Below are 21,433 nucleotides of genomic sequence, written 5' to 3'. Positions count from 1 at the left end.
ACTTTCATCCATCATAAAAAAAAACAAGCAGCTTTTATATTTCCATAGTGTTCCGGTCTTGTTGACATTTTTTCAATTAAGGCCAAGTACCAAATGGTGTTTCATATCTTTTTTATATATATTTTCCAGATACAAGACAAAATTATTAATATCATTACTTTACTTTTGGAGTGATATCTCGGGTTTATGCATTATGTCCATGGACGTATTTGGTCTTTCTGTGTATGTCCTCTCTCTATCTCTGATAAACATTGACATAAGGACATTAAAAAAATATAAAAGCGAGAACACTGCAAGTTTGCGCCCAAAACGTCAGTCCTGGTTAACAGCTGACATGTCTTTGTGTGCCCCAGCTTGATGCTAGCTTCATAAGCAAGTAATAAACCACAGTGTGTGCTGCTGTTATAGTAAAATACTGAGTGATGGGGTGATGTGAGGAAACATAGTTACAGTTACCACCCAGAGGTTAATCATTTTCCTGTAACAGTACATCCCGAAGCATTTTACGCCTCTTATACCACAGACTGATGAGGAAGAGGAGGAGGAGGAGGAGGAGAACTGAGTAAACAGGCTATTTGTAACCAGTGTAAGCTGGGAAAAAGACATGTGAATGCATGTGTATGTATATGTGTGTGTGTGTGTGTGTGTGTGTCTGTGTTTGTGTCAGAGGTCAGAGTTGCAGGTGTTCCCTAGATTAATTAAACCCAAAGGGAACAAAGACACACTCTGACACACACACACACACACACACACACACTACTGTAACACTCTATTTCCCAAACCCAACAACAACGTATGAGGAAATAATTCATGTTCTCAGCATTTCGCCTCTGGCTGTAGAACCTGACAGACTTCTGTTCAGTCGACAGAATCACAGGGCCAAGAGGAGGAACATGAGAATCAAATTGAATACAGAAGAGAAGATTTATTTCTCCCTGTTTGTCACTACGGTGATCATCTTCTTGCTTCCTGTTTCTCTGCTGTGTGTTCAAGGCAAACTGCAGATGACTGGAAATGAAGAACATGCAATAACACTCATTTAATAATAAATTAATTCACATTAAAATGTCAGCATTTAACAAGGCCTAGTCATAGTTAACGTACATGATTTATAATATTTCTATAAATTTATATTTAATTCATTAAGTATATATAGGTGCTTTGTTTACTGTAATCTTTTACTGTTTCAGTATTCATAGTTGAATTAAGCTTTTAATACAGAAACTGAGCACGACTTTAATCAGACCTCAGATGTAATTAGTGAAATAAGGGATATTCAGAAGTTATGTGAGAGTAACAGACAAAGGGTGGAGAAGTATATGGCCACTATATGGCCAAAAGTTTGTGGACATCTGACCATGACACTCATATGTGCCTGGTGAACATCCCATTCCAGATTTAGTCTACCTTTTCTGTTATAATAACCTCCACTCTTCTGGGAAGGCTTTCCACTAGATTTTGGAGCGTGGCTGTAGGGATTTGCTCATTCAGCCACAAGAGCATTAATCAGGTCAGGCACTGATGTTGAGGCCTGGGGTGCAGTCAGTGTTCCAGTTCATCCCAAAGACAATGAGCTGAAAAACACTAATATCATCCCAAAGGTGTTCAGTAGGGTTGAGGACAGGGCTCTGTGTAGGCCACTCGAGTTCTTCCACTCCAACCTTGGCAAAACATGTCTTCATGGACCTCACTATGCACACAGGAGCACTGTCATGCTGGAACAGGTTTGGGCCTTTTAGTTCCAGTGAAGGGAAATTGCAATGCTACAGCATACAAAGACATTCTATACAGATGTGTGCTTCCAACTTTGGCACAAGTTTAGGAAAGAACCACATATGGGTGTGATCATCAGGTGTGTGGCCATATAGTGTATAATGCTGCTTTTCTGATTTATTTCTATAATATAAGCTGTACCGTTCTTATGGTGTAATGAAATGTTGATTTATGTAAAGACAAATGGTCATTTTTTTAATGTTACCTGATAGCAAGTGCTATTTATATGTTACTGAATAATGACTTTGGAAGCCATTTTTAAATTCTCTCTTGCTTTTATGTTACATCCTATTACATTTGACAGCAGTCTGCATTTTCTATCCCAAAATATAAATGCAATACAGATGCCACAAAGGGGTAAACTCTGATAGTCATAACCGTGAAAAGGCAGCATTAAAATTCCAGGCCAAAAAAAACATTGAAATGTACAAATACCAAAGAAAATTATGCATTATATGTAGTCATAAAGGCTGAAAAAATGGGTAAATCAGACTTTTCATCTAATAATTATATAGATTTCTAATATTACTTTCACATGCTTCCTATTCTGATTACATGTACAGGATGTGCTACACACAGAAAACGCTATCACTAGGAGCAGGGCTTAAACTAAATTTAATCAGCTAATTACCAAATGTGCTTATATAACATCAACACAATAGTGAACCTAATGTTAGTAAACTTGCTAACAATCTTGGGCTTCATAACACAATATAATAGTCTAACGTTAGCTAGCTTAGTACAGTAATACAGTAACTTCACTAGCAACATAACCTCAAACAGCTACAGCTGCAGCGATAATGCTAACATTAGCTAAGTAGTTGGCTCTCTAAGCCTAGCATAGTGCTGTGTTTAGGTTGCTGATTAGCTTAGAATGTGCATAATAGTTGCAAAACTATTATATTGTGCAATTAAAACCAATATTTATGCTAAATGGTCCATTGTAACTTATTTATGCCCCGCCCCTTCTTGATCCAGGGATACCTATCACTGTCAAAATCACTGTCAAAATATGTCAACACTCTGTATGGCACTGCGCTCACCTTAACAACGTCGTCTTCCGTCGATCGACACTCCACAGACTCGGTCACATCAGTAACAGCCCCATCCGTTGCCACGGTGACCACTTTGATAGGCATGGCGACAGTCCTGCCAGTGAGCACGGCCGTGTTCAGGATCTCTGTCTCCTGTGTACAGAGATCAGAACAGTCACAGGATAATTCATTCTTCATGATTCAGGACTATTCATCATTCTGCCAGCTGCAGCACTAGTGCTCGATCATCTGACTAGACCTGCGAGGCACATCATTCAATTAGCATCATCAGCTGGAGGGATGTTTCAGAGCCACGCCCACATAATCTCAGAGCCTCATACGGAGTCATTCTGAAGGTTTATGTCAGTCCTGCTATTTATTATTACTGAACCCTCTTAAATTATTAAAAAATACTGGTGTCTATTTGCATTAGACACACACTAAATACAGCTAATCTCACCTTAAATACCAAAAAAACATCTCAGAAGTTCACTTTGATCAGCCAACTGCAAACCTCATGTGATGTCACAACTCATCCCTTTATTTAATTTCTTCAGCTTAGCATAAACTATTGATTTTATTTCACTAGCTTACCATCATTACCTAAGCTAGGCAGTTACCACAATGCCACACCATGTTAGCTTACTAGCCTAAGTTATTAATATTTCCTCTCCAGCTAGTGGAGAGCCAAGTTCACTAACAAGCTAGCTAATGCTATGCTAATTATATTGTGTGGCTTAATCAGTAACCTAGTTCTCACCATCCCGTTACTCAGTACTTTACTAGAAGAGCACCCCGCACAGTGATTTATTACTTACATATAATTTTTCAGTGTTTTTAGAGTCCTATTTTATTTTATTTTACTTTTATTTTATTTTTTGCTTTATGTTGCTTACCAATGTCGTTCTTCTTTGGAGAAAGAGATAACATTATGTGATCCGCGGTTTGAGCTCTCCCTAATGACCCTTCCGCCTGATTTTTTTTTATTACAGTCATTTTCACTTCAGTGCACCACAATGAGGAGGGAATGATGGGCTGCTGCTTTCTTTTGGTGACAGACGTTAAGTTCTTCATTGTATCCTATCTATATAATGTGTCTTAATTTCCATGGGGAATTTGAATATAAAATTTCCTCTGAATCCCAATTTATGTAAATAGCAGCGGCCTGGTCGTCTCAGCACTCAAAGCTCAGTGTTCAGCTGTAATGGCAAGACATTCTGACAAGGAGTTATCGCTTTGCGCTTGATTTGCTGTCAAAACACAAATTTATGGGGACCTGGAAAATGACGCTGGGATGTCGCCATCAAAGAAATGCTGCTATTTAACCAATTTTCTTTCTGCATCAGCACTCCAACCCTTATTCTCTTCCCTTCAAATTAATTCAAATAATTCCACACCGTTTTTCATAACACCCAGTGCTTTCAGATGTCTGTCAAAGTGCCCATTTACATTGTTAAAAAAAAATGAATAAAGTGATTTTCAGTCAAGCCCGAAGATTAAAAGACAAATTAAGAAAAGCTTTGCCGAGGCTGGGAAGGAAGTTATAAGGAAGTGAACTGTGATCATCGAGCAGCTAATTGTCATGATTATGCTGACTTTGGCGCAGGACTACGATACCCATCAGCCACTGCACCATTCGTATTTCATTATTACTATTATTATTATTATTATTATTATTATTATTATTATTATTATTTATTATTATATTTCATTATAATAGAAAGCTGCACTTGCATCTGCCTCCTATACAAAATCCTGACACTAATAAAAGCTGCATGGATTCTTAGAAACTCTAGCCTGCTCATGCCCAATAATGCTATTTTAATTGTGAATGTGATTATTGGCTTCATCAGTTAATTAATCTTAATTAACTAAATTTAACTTTGGAAAGCTACCAGCTATTAACATTAGTTAGCTAGCATTAGTGTTTATTGAATCATCATGAGCGCCCCAATATCTTTGCTAATATCCACTGTTTAAAAAACAACTGTTTTTACATATCCCATATGGATATGTGACGAACTGACATAAATGTTTCATGACACCAGAAAAACGACAAGTCACTTTTTATCCCTGTATCATTTTTTTATCCATGTATAATTATTTTTATTGTTGTGGAATGTCTACGAAACAAGTTAGTTCCTGTAATCACTTACATTATAGCAGTAGTAGTCCTTCTCTTCACAGCCTCTTTTTTCTCTCTCTTGAAGTTAATACAAAAAAAAAAAACACACACACAGCTTGTCTTGTCACTGAGAAACCACAATGAGTAAACTCCTCAAGTCTTTTTGTCAGAAAACATAATGTTTCTCTTCTGAAGCAGTGATAGTGGAGACTCCTTCCATAAACTGTAAATAAACATCTTCAACAATTACACACAGCTGTTGTTTAATCTGTTTATGTGGAGTGTCTCCCATTAAATTGCCAGTGACTAAGCTGTTACTATAGAAGTGATTACATATTAGAACAAGCACAATAATATAAACCTTGATTTGCAGCTGCACTACTGTCAGAGCTGCTGCTATAGAAAATTAATCTAAACCTTCTGACTAATCAGAATACAGAATTCAGTAGCGCTGGGGTATAAAGTGCCCAAATCATTGTGACCAACACTGAGCAAAATCATTACGGTAATTATTTCAGCTGTGAATGTGCATCCCTGTGAAAAATAAATCCTCCTTCCTCCATGTGGTCATGCAAGATCACAGCCAGGTCATTACCACACAGAGAGTATGGTCAATCAGGATTGTCCAACCAAGGATTGATGTGGCACTGTTGGGATATGAACTCACCATCTCCCCCTGTTTGGAAGCCAGCTCTAAGCTTCCTAATATCAATTATTTCCTAATGACCCTTTTTATACTAATCAACTCAGTATAAGACAGGGGGTAAAGCTGATAAGTAACTCATAGTGGCATAGTTAGCATTGTACTCCCTATTCTATCAAACCTGGGACACCATGCATGTGCGTGCTAATGCTATAAGGATGAATTAGCATGCAGCGTACAGCAGCAGTGGCACTGACCATCTGGTCTCAGGGCTGAAATTAAGTGAGATTTCCTGTGTCAGTGGGATCCAGCAAAACAAAGTAATCAGCATCACCATCCATCCAACAGTCTATCCATCAGTCCATCATTGTCTCCTTAGGTATCACTGTACAGGAATGGAGGATGCTGGGCCTGAATTTTCTGAGCTATTCATGCATTCTAGTTGTGGATGCAGCTTGGTGGTAGGTGAACCCCTACAGCTAGCTGATTATCGTTTCTCATAGCTGTTTTCTTTAGTGTTGAGGTTCGGCACTGTTTTGCCAGGGGCACTGGCTTTGCAGCATCCTCAAATAGCTCCACATGAGCTTAGACTAGCCCAAGAGCAAAGAATCAATAAAAGACCATTCCACCTTTCAGGCTCAGCTGAAGACAGGTGATCGTTTCAACGAAAGCAACTACAGATGCACACTGGGTCTACCGTTCAAGCAAAATGCACAGGCCCCCTGCAGGGATCATGGCGGTCCGTGCCACAGGCAATCTCAGCTGCACTATTACCGAAATATTGATCTCTTTCTTGCTGGGTCTCACACAGCAACATCTGCAGCCATTTGCCTTGCTGAGAAACCAATAGCGAAGTGCAAGCAGGGAGGAAATTGATCACTTATTTCTCTAATAGCATGGAGAAATCGAAGGGGACGTTTAACTCTGGTTGAGCCCATCACAAGCACTGGCTCAGCTAAATACTTTTCAGTGGCCACGGGGATAACAGTCGTGCTGTGTAACAACTCCCGCATCAAGAGGTTATCTGAGACTCTTCCTCCCCATATCTTGGTTAAATCTCCACATTGACCTCAAATCATCAGGGGTCAAACTTTATAGTCATAATGCACTATTATTTACATCTCCAAGGGGTCACTGGAAGACTAGTGGTTAGGCCACAGCGAACAACAACATTTACATTTATCGCAAAACAGTCTAAGTAAATCGCCATACAAATTAAGTAAACACAAAAATGGGAACACAAAACCCTGAGAAAATGACTCTATCAATATAGAGGTCTGGGAATATATGGCCCTTGGAGCAAAGGCTGTGGAAATACGGGTACCTAGAATATAAGCCTCTCACAAAAAGGGTTCTGGAAACACAGACCTCTAGGCCACAGACCTAAGAACCTATGAAATATATATGGTCATTGAAATAAAGGGCTGTGGGAATATAGGACCTAGGAAACACAGGGTCCTTGGTCCCTTTGTGAACATGGGCTCTGGAAACAGACCTCTGGGAATATCAGGCCCTGAGAAAATAGGGTTCTGTCAATATAGGGCCCTGGTAAAATAACACTCTGGAAATATATGGCCCTTAGAACATAAATCTGTGGGAATATAGGGGCCTTAGAATATAGGGTCCTGGGAATATGCTTTGTGAAAACAGACCTCTGGAAACAGAGGTCTCTGGGATATTGGACCCTGGGAGAATAGGGCTCTGTCAATATAGGGCCTTGGGATATGGCTATGGGACTATAGCATCATGGGAAAATAAGGCTCTGTGAATACAGCCCCCTTGAAATAAGGCTGTGGAAATACAGGTCCCAGAAAGTAGAAGGCTAGAAACATAGGGCTCTAGAAATATAGGGCTTTGGGGACATAGGACCTTAGCAATATAGTGTCCTGGAAATATAGTACCCTGGGTCCTGGGGATACACGGTCATAGGGATAGGACCCAGGAAACATAGTGCTTTGTGTACATAGGGCTCTGGAAACAGACCTCTGAAAATGTTGGGCCCTGAAGATGTAGGTTCTAGAAATATAGCATGCTGGGAATACAGAACCCAGAAATATAGGGCTTGGGTATATGGAGCATGAAAATATAGGGTCCTGGGAATATTGGGTCCTGGAAAATAAGTGCTCTGGAAATATACACTGCAGGAAATATCAGGCCCGGAAGATGGTTAGGGTTCTAGATGGTTAGTAATACAGGGCCCTAGGGATATAGAGGCTGACGATATAGGGCCCTGGGAACATGGGGTCCTGAGAATATAGAGAGAACAATCATGGGCATGAGAATATAAGAAGGAAATACAGATTTTGGGAATATAGAGCCTTTTCCATTCACTTCTTTCTAGCAAGTATCATATACTGCAGGAAGCTTAAAAAGCGTGAAAAATAACCACAGACTGAACTTCTTTTTTGTGCACTAAATATTTAGACATCATTAACTACATTCTTCCAGCTGGGGGAAGTGAACATAGTGCCTTTAATAAACATTCAAAAACATATGTGCCGGAAGGATCATTTTATTAACTCGTTTATGAGGCTCTTTGAAGGCCATCCTACTGAACGTGTGTAATTTCAGATTTTTATTGCTTCTCTCATTGTCAGGTTACTTTTTCATTCTGGCTGGAATTTTTCTTTGCTGTGACCAGGGCTTGAAATTACTGTTGTGACTCAACTGTCACTTCCAGTTGTACCCAGTGTATGTATGTATAATGTATACTTGTATACTTACTGTATTCCTGAAATGTAGACACGAAATGGTGGTGTATTTGTACACACTGCTAGTCAAAAACAGAAATAAAGGCTTGCAGTGCAAAACTGCAGCTGGTTTAAGACACTACAATATGAGGAACAACAACTGTGTAGTTCATGCTGAGAAGGATTCCACAAACTTTCAACTTCTCAGAAGGCTCCTCATACCTCAGTATAAAAGTCTGTATAATACTGAAAGTTTACATGTCAAATACACCTGGCATTAACATGCATCCTGGGTAATCGGATCACAAGTGGTGAGCGCTAAGTACAGGTGTGAACGGGGTCAACTGCGTCTCGAAGATGCATTGTGATCCGATCACTCAAACCACATTCGGAGGTGTTCTGGGATGCATATGGCCACATGACATTTGTAGTGTGAACACGAATGCGTCTTAACGCATCCCAGACAGCAACAAAGTCATTGCCCTTGTTGGAAAAAATGCAATCATTGGAAATCATGCTGAATGGTACAGCGTTCTGCTGCTAGGCTAATGGATAAAGACAATGCTACAACAGCAGAGATGTAAGCAGCAGCTTTTCATGGCTTCATTTGTCGTCTCATCTTTCATTCATTTATAAGATTAGCAGACCACGCAATTAAAAACGTGAAACGGTCCGTATAGGTACATGAGATATGATTTGCGGAACAGTCCCTCCTGAAAATAAATGCAGTAGAAGACTGACGTGATAAATGGGAGTGACAGTGTTTCTCCAGTGGAAATGATGTATGAAATTAGATCACAAATGGTCACTGGAGACACATTCATAATGCCAGGTGTGAAAGACTATGTGTCTTGGCTGTCTACTTGTAATCCGATCACCCAGGACGCATGTTAATGCCAGGTGTGAACAGGACCAGACTGCATGGTAAAATAGCAGAGTTAGCAAAACCCACATTTGGCAGGTAGGCAGATTTTGTAATTACTGCATGTGAGAACTTTAGTAGGCATAGACAACAAGCGTAGTGCTTCTTCACACAGTTAAGAGGTCATCTACATATGGGGTATATTCCAAAACTAGAAACTAGAAAACAATAATGAATTATTGCTCCGAATTTGTTGAATTTGAAGAATTTCATCCTTGTGGATCTGATGGATCTGGAGACTATCCCAGTCTATCCCACTGGACTTGAGACAGGAATACACTTAGTCCATTGCGGTTTCCATCCATCCATCCATTTTCTGTACCGCTTATCCTACACAGGGTCATAGGAGAGCCTGGAGCCTATCCCAGGAAACCTAGGGCACAAGGTGGGGGACACTGTGGACACTCTGCACAATCACACACACATTCACAGTTTGGAAATGCCAATCAGCCTACAATGCAAGTCTTTGGACTGGGGGAGGAAACTGGAGTACCCAGAGGAAACCCTCCAAAGCACAGAGAGAACATGCAAACTCCATTCACACAGGGCTTAGGCAAGTTTTGAACCCCCAACCCTGGAGGTGTGGGGCAAACGTGCAAACCACTAAGCCACTGTGCCCCCCTCCATTGCAGTTTTTGCAGGTGAAAGTCAATTTTTATTTGCCAAAGGCTGGGTGCATGTCTGAAACTTTTCTATATTCCGCATGCTTGTGTGAGAGGCTCTCGTGAACTCCCCTGATGAAATGCCACATTGCTGGAGTGACGCCTCCCGGTGAGGGATAATGAATACACATGCTATTGTAGATGAGTGTTAGAGTGATATGCTGGAGCTCCAACACCCAGGGGAGGAGATAGAGACACAGGGGGGGATAAGGAGTGAGACAGGGAGATGTGAGATGCTGGAGGTAATGAGGGAGCATGTGGAAAAGCCAATCGATCACTGGAGCTCCATGGCAGAGTGGAGGATGCTAGGCCGCCACATACAATAACCTTCTCCTGTCTGCATCTTAATCTCTCAGAATCTGCACTAGCCCATGCTTTTTTCTTCTCTAGGGTGAAATCTCTCTCTACATACTGTATATTTCTCTCTCTCTCTCCATCAGTGTGAGAATTACACCATGACATTCAGGGTTTTTTCCCCACCCAATGAATGATGGTGCCAGAAACCACGCTGCAGAATATAACTCTAAACCAATTTCAATTTTCGCCATTACTTAATATAAAGCGTGCAGAAGTGTAGTAGTGTTACAAACCACTCTGGAGACCTGTTAAAGCTCCTGTCAACACTTTTCATAATTAGTTTCTGTGGTGAATTTAGTATTGACTGCAAAAGAAAAAATATATATTATATATAAGCAAGGGTTTAACGCAGAAATTGTGCACATCTGTATTCAATATTTTATACATAAATAAGGCACTATTACTAATAAATATGACAGTAGTTAGTAATATTGTCCCTTTAAAGTACACAAAAATGTTCTTTCGCACAGAGGACATCAGAGGAGATGCATCTTAATCAGAGACCTTGCATATCTCAAGGACTGAATGGATAAAATTATGAATTAACTTAAAGTGAGCTATGAGCGTAGCAGGTGAGTGTTCGGTCAGCTTCTCCTTCAAACCATCAGCACAAATGATTCTTCACAAGAGAGAGCACTGAATTTATAATTCAGCTAAAACTGAAATAATTAATTAAAAGTAACAAAATATCCCATGCGCACTTTACAGTTTTATGACCTAGATATAGTATCTCATGGCTTTATTGTGTGCACAAGTAACCAATGGACCACGAGATTTTAAAAAAAAATTAAATGCAAAATAATAGGATGTGCTATTTTATATGCTGCTGAATAATGAGAGTGGAAGCCATATTGTTAAATTAAAGCAAATTTGCAGTGATTATTTGTGATCATCACAACTAGGATAATTCATGCAGCAATATATTCAATTCCTATTCGATTTATTTCAGTGTTTGCGCTCTACTCATTCATGTATCATCATTTAAGTCTCTTTTTACTTTTCATTTTTAAATTGTCTCTTACTTTTACAATTGATAGCAAAGGAATAAAATGCTATTTCTTTTTTAAGTTTGCAAGGGCTTGTGTTAAAAGGCTTGTGTTGAAAATCCTCTCTCGGTCATGTATACTCGAGAAATAAGTAACCATGGTAACCATGGAGGCACGAACGACCATCAGTGACTAAAATTACTGTAGGTTTTATGAACTAAATCTAAATCTAAACTAACAGTATGCAAATAACTGAAATATGACTATTATCTATTTTCATAAAAAGGCTAAAACTAGCTGGTAAAATTAGCACTGCACTCAGGCTTGGGTGCTAGTTTGCAGTTATTGTCTAGCTAGCTAGCAATCTTAGTTAACAGTTGCAAACATAAAGCATGACATTTAAGCAAAGCTTTACATGAGTCATTTAAATTAATTAATACAGGAGTTAATACAGTTCTATTTCAACAACAAGACCAACCCTGTGTTCGTGCTAGCAAATGACAAAGCACTAGAGAATTTACCCACTGCTCTGCATCTCTATTTATCTCTCACACCAGTGCAGTAAATAAAGCAGCAGTAATGAGCAGCGAGTCAATAATTGGTTTAGAGCATGGCTGCTTCATGAGCCTGAACTACACTGACCCCTAACATGACATACATTTCCTGATTGAAATAATTCAATAAATGCCAATGAAAATAAATTTAAAAAAAGATCAAACATGCCCAGTGTCTCTTTACTGCAAATGAAATCATTACGTGAGACATGTTTGGTGTGTGCTACAAACCTAATGTAGCTAACAATTCATACCAAATGAAGCGCATATTAATCTTAATCTTTATAACTAACATGATCTTCAATGCTGTCCAAGATTTATTTTGTAATGAAATTCTGAGTCGACTTTTTTAGGTTAAGCTTCTTTCATCATGTTCAGTTTTCATTTGCAGAATAAATTCAGTTTGAGAAGCATTAGACGAGAGTGAGAGACAGAGGAAGTGCTGCATCTTAATCAGCAGACTGTCAGCGTTCTGAGGACAACGTACACAGACAAGTATGATTGCTGTTGTCGTAAAATAATTAACAACAGGGTGGTGTGGTGAAGCTGAGTTACTGTTTTGTTAAGTTGATTATTTTCCTATAACAGCACATTCCCAAATGTTTTATTCCTATTTTACTGCAGGAATTTCCCAACCATTTTTTTTATATATTAAAAAGCACCACATCATACTGTTTATCTGTTTATGTACAATTAAGTTGTGAAACATCTTAGAAACAAGTCATCACTTAAGTTATAGCAGCTATAAAGTCATACACTACCTCATACCTCCACAGCCTTTCTTTTTTCTCTCTCTTAATAAGACAAAAACGCAGCTTGTCATGTAGGCGAGAAATTGCAAAGGGTAAACTCCTGTCCTGAAGACTTCCCATTTTAGAAAATGTAAAGTTCAAGCTTTACCTCTGACTGTTACTGTAACTCTACTGTGATGCCACCATGCCAAGTATCTGTGAATGAGTTACTATAGAAACTGTTACATATTAGAACCTGTGATTTGCAACTGCATTACCGTCAGAGCTGCTGTTATAGAAAACTAATCCAACACCTCCTGACCAATCAGAATCCAGAAACCAACAATGCTTCGGTATAAATCCGATTAGCGCATCTCCTTTTTTTGAACCAGGAGACGTGATCACGTTCGTCTCCGTCTGCACTCGTCCCACTGCTTGTCTGGTTCTCCAGAACGGATGCTGTTCATCATGGAGAGACATGGTGAGTGATTCGAGCCTGTTAGTGGACTCATGAATAAATCACGCAGAGACCCAGAGGACGGGCGTTCAGCTTTATCTCCAGGTTTCACCTGACCATAAACAGCAATTAAAGTTCAACCAATGAAACAGTAACTATTATAGTAACTATTAATAATATTACTATTATTTGTATTATTTTTATTATTTGCAACAGTACAAACCTTCTTTAAAATATATTTTCACTAACAAACATTGGTGACCATATTGAAATTTTTTTTTCATTGAAAATTGAAAATGAACAGAAGGTTGAAAAATTTTGAAAGTAACTGTTCAATATCTTGAATATTTAATATTCAAGATTCTGCACTATTTCTAGATCTCTATTTAAATGTTAGCAAATTTGTAATACTGACCATTTTAACTGCTTTGTACAAAAGATTTTCCTCATGCCTCATCTCTTCTATTGAAGTATCTGTTCAGACTACACTCTGACAGATTCGCTCTAAAATGGATCATAAGGTCGGATCACAAACTTGTGGAGTCCATGCCAGCTCGAGTGTACACTGTCATTAACTCTTTTATTTTTAGAGTGTACACTGTCATTAACTCTTTTATTTTTAGAGTGTACACTGTCATTAACTCATTAACTCATTAACAAGAGGCCAAAAAATGGAACTTCTGCCTGTTTGGGGGGTTCAGCATTGAATTCATTTGTGATGTCACACTCCATAGTAGTGGTTAATGGCTCATATGAAAGTAGACACTTCGGGCTTTAAGAATTTGCTGGGTTTTTTTAATAAATATTTCTTTATTTACTTTTTTACCTAGCCTACGAGGTTTAAATATTATAATTTTATTGTGGCAATTGTATACAGTGTTTTACTATCAAAAAGCTTTAGTTGTGCTTTCCATTTTATCTCTGTCCCAATGTTATTGTGGAGAGGTGTGAATTGTTTGCCTATCAGGGGGCTCACACCCCTCCCCTTTCCCAGAGTCATGATACTCTACACACAGAAACCCGACAGTGTCCTGACTAATCTTATAACAGACTTGCAGCAAAGAATAATTCATGAAATTCATATAAATATTTCAAAGATTCTACTTTTCATTCAAGTTGTCAATAATTTACCACCCCAAGTTAATCTTGGAAGCAATGATTAGCATTTAATAATTTCACTTTTTCTGTACTTCAACTATAACTTCAAGTTTCCTTCATTCATTCACACTTTTACTCAACAATAATCACCTAGTTATGGAATAAACCAGATGTGCTCTTACATCTACATTATCTAACTTGTCTTAGCTGAGATTTTTGATAACGGTTAACATAACAACCAACGTTCTCCATATTTTTAGCTGTATTTCAAACTTAGATTAGTTTGGAAGTTGCTCAACTGAACTTTCCTAACTATCTTTTATCATTTCAAGAAAAACTGAACAGAAAAAAAAAAGCTAATGCACATCCTCTCTGGACTTCCGTAGAAACGCAAGCACTGTGTCGTGTATATATCTTATAAAGAGAAGCCATGAATGAGACAATCATTACCTCATTACATTTAGCATTCGAAAGTCTGTCCATTTTAATAAAATTACTGTTGGCTTCAGGTCAATTACCTTCTCAATCATGAAGAGGACTTTCTGCTCAATTAGGCAAATTAGAGCTAATCAAAATGTACTCTGAAGAGTGTGGCCACGGTTTCAGCTGATTAGCATCTTTTAGCCTCTAATACACTAAAATGGAGGCACTAAAAATAATATGATGTTCCTCAGAAAAGGAAATCTCTGGAAAGAAAAAAAACAAAAAAAAAATCATGCACTAAACTAAACTAACTACAAGAGTGAGAATTTGTTTTTTCCTTTCGAAGGATCAGACACATAAAAACCCTTAAAACTTTCAGTTTATTCTCAGAAGTCAAATTACAAAACTACACACCATATTATCCCAAACAAAACATAATTAAACCAAGATGAATAATGAATAAATAAAACAAAACATTACCAAAATAAAATGTCATCAAAACCAAACATTATTAAAACATTACTAATATTAAATCATATATTAAATTAAACTACAAAAAAAAAAAAAAAAACGCTGTTAAAAACTCACTACAAATAAACTGAATTTCAAATGAAAACTGGAACCATTATCATTTTTTAATTTTCAAAATGTACTTTATTTTTAATTATTTAATTATAATTCTTAATCCTTTATTCTTCTTCTTAATTATAATTTTTTTCCTCTCTCTACTGTCTATTTTTCCCTATTTTTGTTCCCAGGTTTGGCAGATGTCATCAGAGCTGAATGGTAAAGAGTGCATGAATCTGCACAAAGACTTACTGTTTTTAATATAAATATCCTTTAATTTAAAATAGACTTACCTTATATTCAATGTAAAATAATATTGTAAATACCAGTTATGAACAGTTTTGATAGTGTAAATATTATTTATTTGTGTTTGGGTAAATGAGTTATGCATAAGAATAAATTTGATACATTCGTTTCTAAAAATCAAATTGATTAATTAATTAATGGGAGGGGGTTTATGTATTTATTATTTAAATTAGTGACATTTCACCTTTCCCAGTATCCACATTTTCAAGTATCTTAGGTAAAAGTTGCTCAATGTGATGATATCGCAGGCCAAGGGCACCAATAAACAAAGAATTATGCAGCGTTTATTTTATTTTCTTTTTTCTATTTTTAAAATCTTTCTATTTCCTTCACCAGGATGGAGCAGGCGATTAAGAGCGGTCCTGATGTGATGTTATTTTGGAGGGAATGTACTAGTTCAGTGAAGAGTTATCATTAGCTACCTAGCAGGGTTTTAACCCTTTGTTTGTTTTTTAAAAAAAGAGAGAGACCATGGACTCCCACTTGTTTTCACGTTCACGCTTGTGAATATTTCTTATTTTCCAGGTTAAAGCTTCTGAGAGGGCATGTCTTGAAGGCTTTATATAGTAAGTCGGACGTGTCTTAAGTCCAAATATGTATGGGCTGACAGGATATGTAACGTTGTACCAAGACACGCCCACCAGTCTGCAGTGTTTGGCTAGGAAAGGAGTTAAACTCACCATGGCGAGCGGGACGATGCCCCCCAGGTCATGAGGTGCGAGTCGGATGAGGGTCGGGATCTCCTCGGAGAAGGTGCGGCTCATGGGGTACTCCACCTGCCACATGACTGAACGAGTGCCAAGAGGATCCACCAGGCCGTTTACCTCCAAATCCACCTGCAGAACCTTCTGAAGCCCCGCCTCCATCCTAACAGAGAGCCAAACAGGAAGTAGGCTGAGTTAAGATGTTTCATTTTACAGCAATAGACAAAAAAATTAGAATTTCCATAAATGTTTGGTGTGAAAAGTTCTTCTGCTTCTTTAGTTCTGCACTGAAGCTAATGTAGCTAACAAGTAATGGAAGCATATAGCCTCCAGTTTAGCATGGTGCACACAGTGGTGTACAGTGGTGCATAATGCTGAACCGGTGGCCATAAGCTTCCTCACAGCTCCAGGGCAAAACTATTTCACTTCTGTAGGCACTCAATAAATGTAAATAAAAAACATAAATCCAGTCATGTCTCCAAAAATCCCCACACACATATAACCAATTTCAATTTTATTTTGCCCTTTATTTGCAGATAAAGCGATTTTCAGAATATGATTACACACACAGAAAGAGTGAGTGCAAACAGTAATAAACCCGTTCAAATAAGAAAACACACATACATCTGCTTTTTCTTTTTATTTTAAGCAATTTGATTTTAATCAGAGTCAGAACTTCATCATTGAAGAAAATCGCATTATAGGAATATTTATATATATGTATGTGTGTGTGTGTGTGTGTGTGTGTGTGTGTGTGTGTTTGTGTGTGTGTTCTGTTTAGGTCAAGAGCAATATTCACTCCCATTATTCCAGCTCCATAAAAAACACACTGAAGTAGCAACAGTAAAGAAAAAAAAAGGGAAAAAAAAGCAATTTACTTTTGTTCTAGCACCTCTGCGCTTTTCTCGGAAAAAGATTTCTGAAGCCGGGCATAACATTTTCTGCACTGATTACAATGCAAACAAAGCAGCAAAGACAATGAATAAAGGCAAACTCATTCCACTGGCCGAGGCTGAGGTTTGATCAGCCCGGGTGCTTTTATTTTATTTATTTCTTTTCCACAGCTCAGTTAAAACAAAACCACATTTGGAATATTCAGAAATAACGAAAGGCAAATGTGGAATATTGAATTGCAATTCACACCTGCTAGCACACACAAAGTGTTCTTTTCATGCATCGCTGAAGTTTAATCAGACCTCTACAGTCCTGCCTGTAGCACCTTTTTCACTTCTGTTACACACACACACACAACCTCGGAAAAACCTGTCAGCTACGTAGCACTTTTCAGTAACACAGAGGAAAGAGTCAGCTCTCAACCAAATACTCCTGGCCTGAAAATGATGATGTCAGAAAAACAGGGATACAGGGTCATTAGTCACATGATCTCTTTCAAAACAAGAAATGTAGTAGAGTTTTAAAATCTTTGTTGAAAAACAAATAGCAGAGGTAATACTGTAATCATGAGTTTATGGTCTAAGCATGAAAGCAACACTGCAAATGCTAAAGTAACACTAATACTAAGAATTTTTGAGTATCTACACATATGGGATAAACGGCTCAAAACAATAAAAAGCATGTATCTCTAATTCAGAATGTAACTGTTGTCTATGGCAACTGGACTTTAACAGCATGTCCTGACATTTTTTATTCCTCTTATACCCCAGCAATTTGCCAGTGATTAAAATTTTGTATTAATTAATAAACAGCATGTTAGGCATTTTATAATTACAGTTTATACATATACACTTAATGTTGTGGAACATCCATGAAACAGGTTATGTTATTATACTTACGTTATAGCAGCTATAAACAGTCTTTCCCTCATCTCTTTTTATTCTCTCTTGAAGTTAATATGGCAAAAAAAATGCAGCTTGTCGTGTTAACAAGAAACCGCAAAGTGTCAAAATCCTTTGTGTCTTCCCATGACAGGAATCTCAACCACGCGTTTTTTAGTCTGTTGATGTGCACTCTTCACCATATAAGGCCCTGTGAATGAGCTGTTACTATAGAAACGATAACGCATTAGAACGAGTGCATTAATATAAAGCTGTGATTTGCAGCTGCACTACTGTGAGAGCTGCTGTTATAGAAAACTAATCAACACCTGCTGACACCTGCAATTTTAACAGCATTAACATACGTTGTATACTTCTAATAGATTTTACTCCATTTATGACTAAATGGGAATCAGGTCCCCCTGCCTTTTCATACCCTAGGTTGTTATTTGGCTACACAAACAAAATCAAATGCATAAATTAATGCTGTGTCTTGGTCTGGAGTGACTTTTTTTTTTTTTTTTTATTAATGCATGATTGGATTAATTCAAGTCGCTCACTCACTTTCAGTAGCAGCTTTACCCTGATCAGGGTCATGATGGATCTGGAGCCTTTCCTAGGAAGTCTGGGTATGAGGTAGGAATACACCCCGAATATGACACCAGTCCATCACAGGACGCACGTTCACACCTAGAGGCTCTTTATCTTAGCCAATGCATGTTTTTGGGAGGAAACCGGAGAACCCATCAGTCTCCCATTTCGCATGAGGTTCTCTCCGCCTTTGGCCATTTATAACTCTTCTCTTCACTTATTTTTATTCGTTGTCTTATGATGCTATTTAATGTGACGCTATATGATGTTATGTACAGCACTTTGGATCAACTACTGTTGCCTTTAAATGTGCTTTATAAACACAATTTTTCTTGACATGATCTTGCACGGAAGCTCCACACAGATATTAACCCGAGCTCAAAATCGAAGCCAGGACCCTGCAGCTGTGAGACAGCAATGCTTACCCACTGTGCCACCCTTCATTCTACAGTGATTTCCTAATCGTGTCAATTAAATTAACTAGATCCTAATTGGATAACGTTGCTTTTGGCAATTTCATTTCATTTCTAATCAAAGCTTAATGAATTGCAGTTTAAATACAAAACGCTTGATAAGACTATAAACTAAGAAAACTAACTCCAGGCCTTTTCTGAGAAGGTTTCCCCTGTGCAGTAATGCAATGCCAGGCATCAGATTAGTGGCATAAAGCTTTTGAAAAGTGCAAAAAAAGGCAGTGAAGGAAAACTGCAGTGTGCAGAAAAATTATGGGTTTTTTCTTCAAGAGCACATCGGTGAAATGATTCGGCTCTTGAGTCAAAGCTGCTACTCAAGCCTTTATCTGCAGGATGAATACGTCTGTTTGAAAAACTAAAAGAGCTTTATTCACTGAGCACACTGCCAGGCTGAAACACATAAAACTCAGATGATAAAGAAACCCAGTGATGGGAGGGCAGAGGGAGGGGCATTAATATTTAAAGCAAAGCTCCAATATTTTAACAAACAGCTCACTGAGGAATCAGAAACACAGACGCTGTGCTATTTCCACACTTTTTCCCCCCTCACTCAATCAGGAATGGCATGGCGGAGAAGGAGAAAGAGAAAGAAAAAGTGAGGGAAAGGAACAAAAGGGTGTAGAGCTTGTGGAAGCTCTGGGGTGGATATTCTGATTTTGCGCTGCTTTAGCTGTGACAACAATGATGCATGAAAAGAATGGAATCAATTTGACTACAAAGGCACTGCGGGTCGGAGCGTTGTGCTCAGAGAGATCAAACACAGAGCAGTGCGAAGACGAGTATCAACCACCGAGTCTCAGCTAAAACACTGAGCTGTGCACGAATCTCATTTCATTGTCTGAGGAGAAGTCGAGTCCTCATCTCTCTCTCTCTTTCTCTCTGCTCCACCTCTATCTGTGTCCCTCTACCTCTCTCTGACCCTCTGACTCTCTGTCTTGCCACCTCTCTCTCTCTCTCTCTCTGTCTCTCTACCTCTCCATCCCCCTGTCTCTCTCTTTTTCTTTCTGTCTGTGTCCCTCTAACTCTCTGTGTCTCGCTATCTCTCTCTCTACCTCTCAGTGTCTCTCTGTCTCTCTTTCTCTTGTTGATCTCTCTCTGCCTCTCTGATAGCTCTCTGCCTCTGTCTCTCTGTCCCTCTCTCTGCCTTTCTCTCTCTCTCTCCCTCTCTCTCTCTCTCTGTTTCTGTCTTTCTCTCTCTGTCTCTCTGCCTCTCTCAATTCAATTCAATTCAGTTTTATTGACATGTCCATTAGAGCAGTTACAGTACAGTATTTACATACAACAATTACATTTAGACATTTTTATCTTTCTCTCTCAAGTTGGGTGAGTGTGTGGGTGAGTTTTAGGTGAGTGTGTAGGTAGATGTGTGGGTGAGTGCTTGGGTTAGTGTTTGGGTGTGTGTAAGGATGAGTGTGTGGGTGTTAGGGTGGCTGTGTGGGTGACTGTCTGGGGGAGTGTTTGGCGGAGTGTGTGGGTGAGTGTGTGGGCAGATGTTTATGTTTGTTTGTATTGTTTAAAGTATACTGTTTCAAACTTACCCCTGGATGTTGACTCCCATGGTCTGAATTTGTCAAAACCAATGAAATCATATGTAAACCTTTATTATCAACATGTATCTTGACTATAACCATATAATATTTATCATTATGAGACTATTATAAAATATTATACCCCAGCACTGTTGAATTCTGGATTCTGATTGGCCAGAAGGTGTAGAGTCATTTTCTATAACAGCAGTTCTGACAGTGGTGTAGCTGCAGATTACAGGTTTATATTAATGCGCTTGGTCTAATACATACACGTTTCTACAGTAATAGCTCATATACAGGGACATGTACAGCAAATGGTCAGCATAATCTAAGACTAATAATAAAACTAATTCAAATGTGCTGTTATTTAACAGAGAAAAACCTGTGTAATCATTGATATGATGACCTTTTATGTAAGATGTTTATTTAACACTTATGAAAGGAGCCTCTAGTGTCAACGATTTGTAGCAGTCAGAGGTAAAGCTGTAACTTTAAGTTTTCTGACACGGGAATGTCTTCAGGACAGAGGAGAATCTGACTGTTTGCAGCTGCTATAACGTATGTGATAACAGGAACTAACTTGTTTCATGAACACCTACATTCACACATACCACCGACCTAAACACTGCTGCAGACCACGTACACTCCTTCATGGCAACAGTATTCTCTAATAGCAGTGGCCTCCTTTAGCAGGATAATGCGCCCTGCCACACTGCAAAAATTGTTCAAGAATGGTTTGAAGAACATGACAAAGAGTTCAAGGTGTTGACTTGGCCTCCAAGTTCCCCAGATCTCAATCCCATCGTGCATCTGTGGGATGTGCTGGACAAACAAGTCCAATCCATGGAGGCCCCACCTCACAACTTACAGGAATCAAAGGATCTGCTGCTAACGTCTTGGTGTCAGATAGCACAGCACACCTTCAGCGGTCGTGTGGAGACCATGCCTCGACCGGTCAGAGCTGTTTTGGAGGCACTAGGGGGACCTACACAATATCAGGCAGGTGGTTTTAATGTTAAGGCTGATCGGTGTA

The 21,433-nt window shown here is 38.6% G+C and overlaps 1 protein-coding gene across 1 annotated transcript in view; it reads right to left on the bottom strand.

The window, feature by feature from the left end:
• si:dkey-112m2.1 (transmembrane protein 132D) overlaps positions 1-21,433 on the bottom strand; it is a 140,107-nt gene that overhangs the window by 16,316 nt on the left and 102,358 nt on the right. The window contains exons 4-5 of the mRNA XM_026940837.3: positions 16,009-16,195; positions 2,817-2,960 (exon numbers count right to left, since the gene is read on the bottom strand). Coding sequence (XP_026796638.3) covers positions 2,817-2,960; positions 16,009-16,195 — 331 coding nt within the window. The remainder of the gene's footprint in view (positions 1-2,816; positions 2,961-16,008; positions 16,196-21,433) is intronic.

Source organism: Pangasianodon hypophthalmus, chromosome 15 (assembly GCF_027358585.1).
Source record: "Pangasianodon hypophthalmus isolate fPanHyp1 chromosome 15, fPanHyp1.pri, whole genome shotgun sequence".
Classification (NCBI taxonomy): Eukaryota; Metazoa; Chordata; class Actinopteri; order Siluriformes; family Pangasiidae; genus Pangasianodon; species Pangasianodon hypophthalmus.
This window is presented reverse-complemented; position numbering and strand designations above follow the sequence as displayed.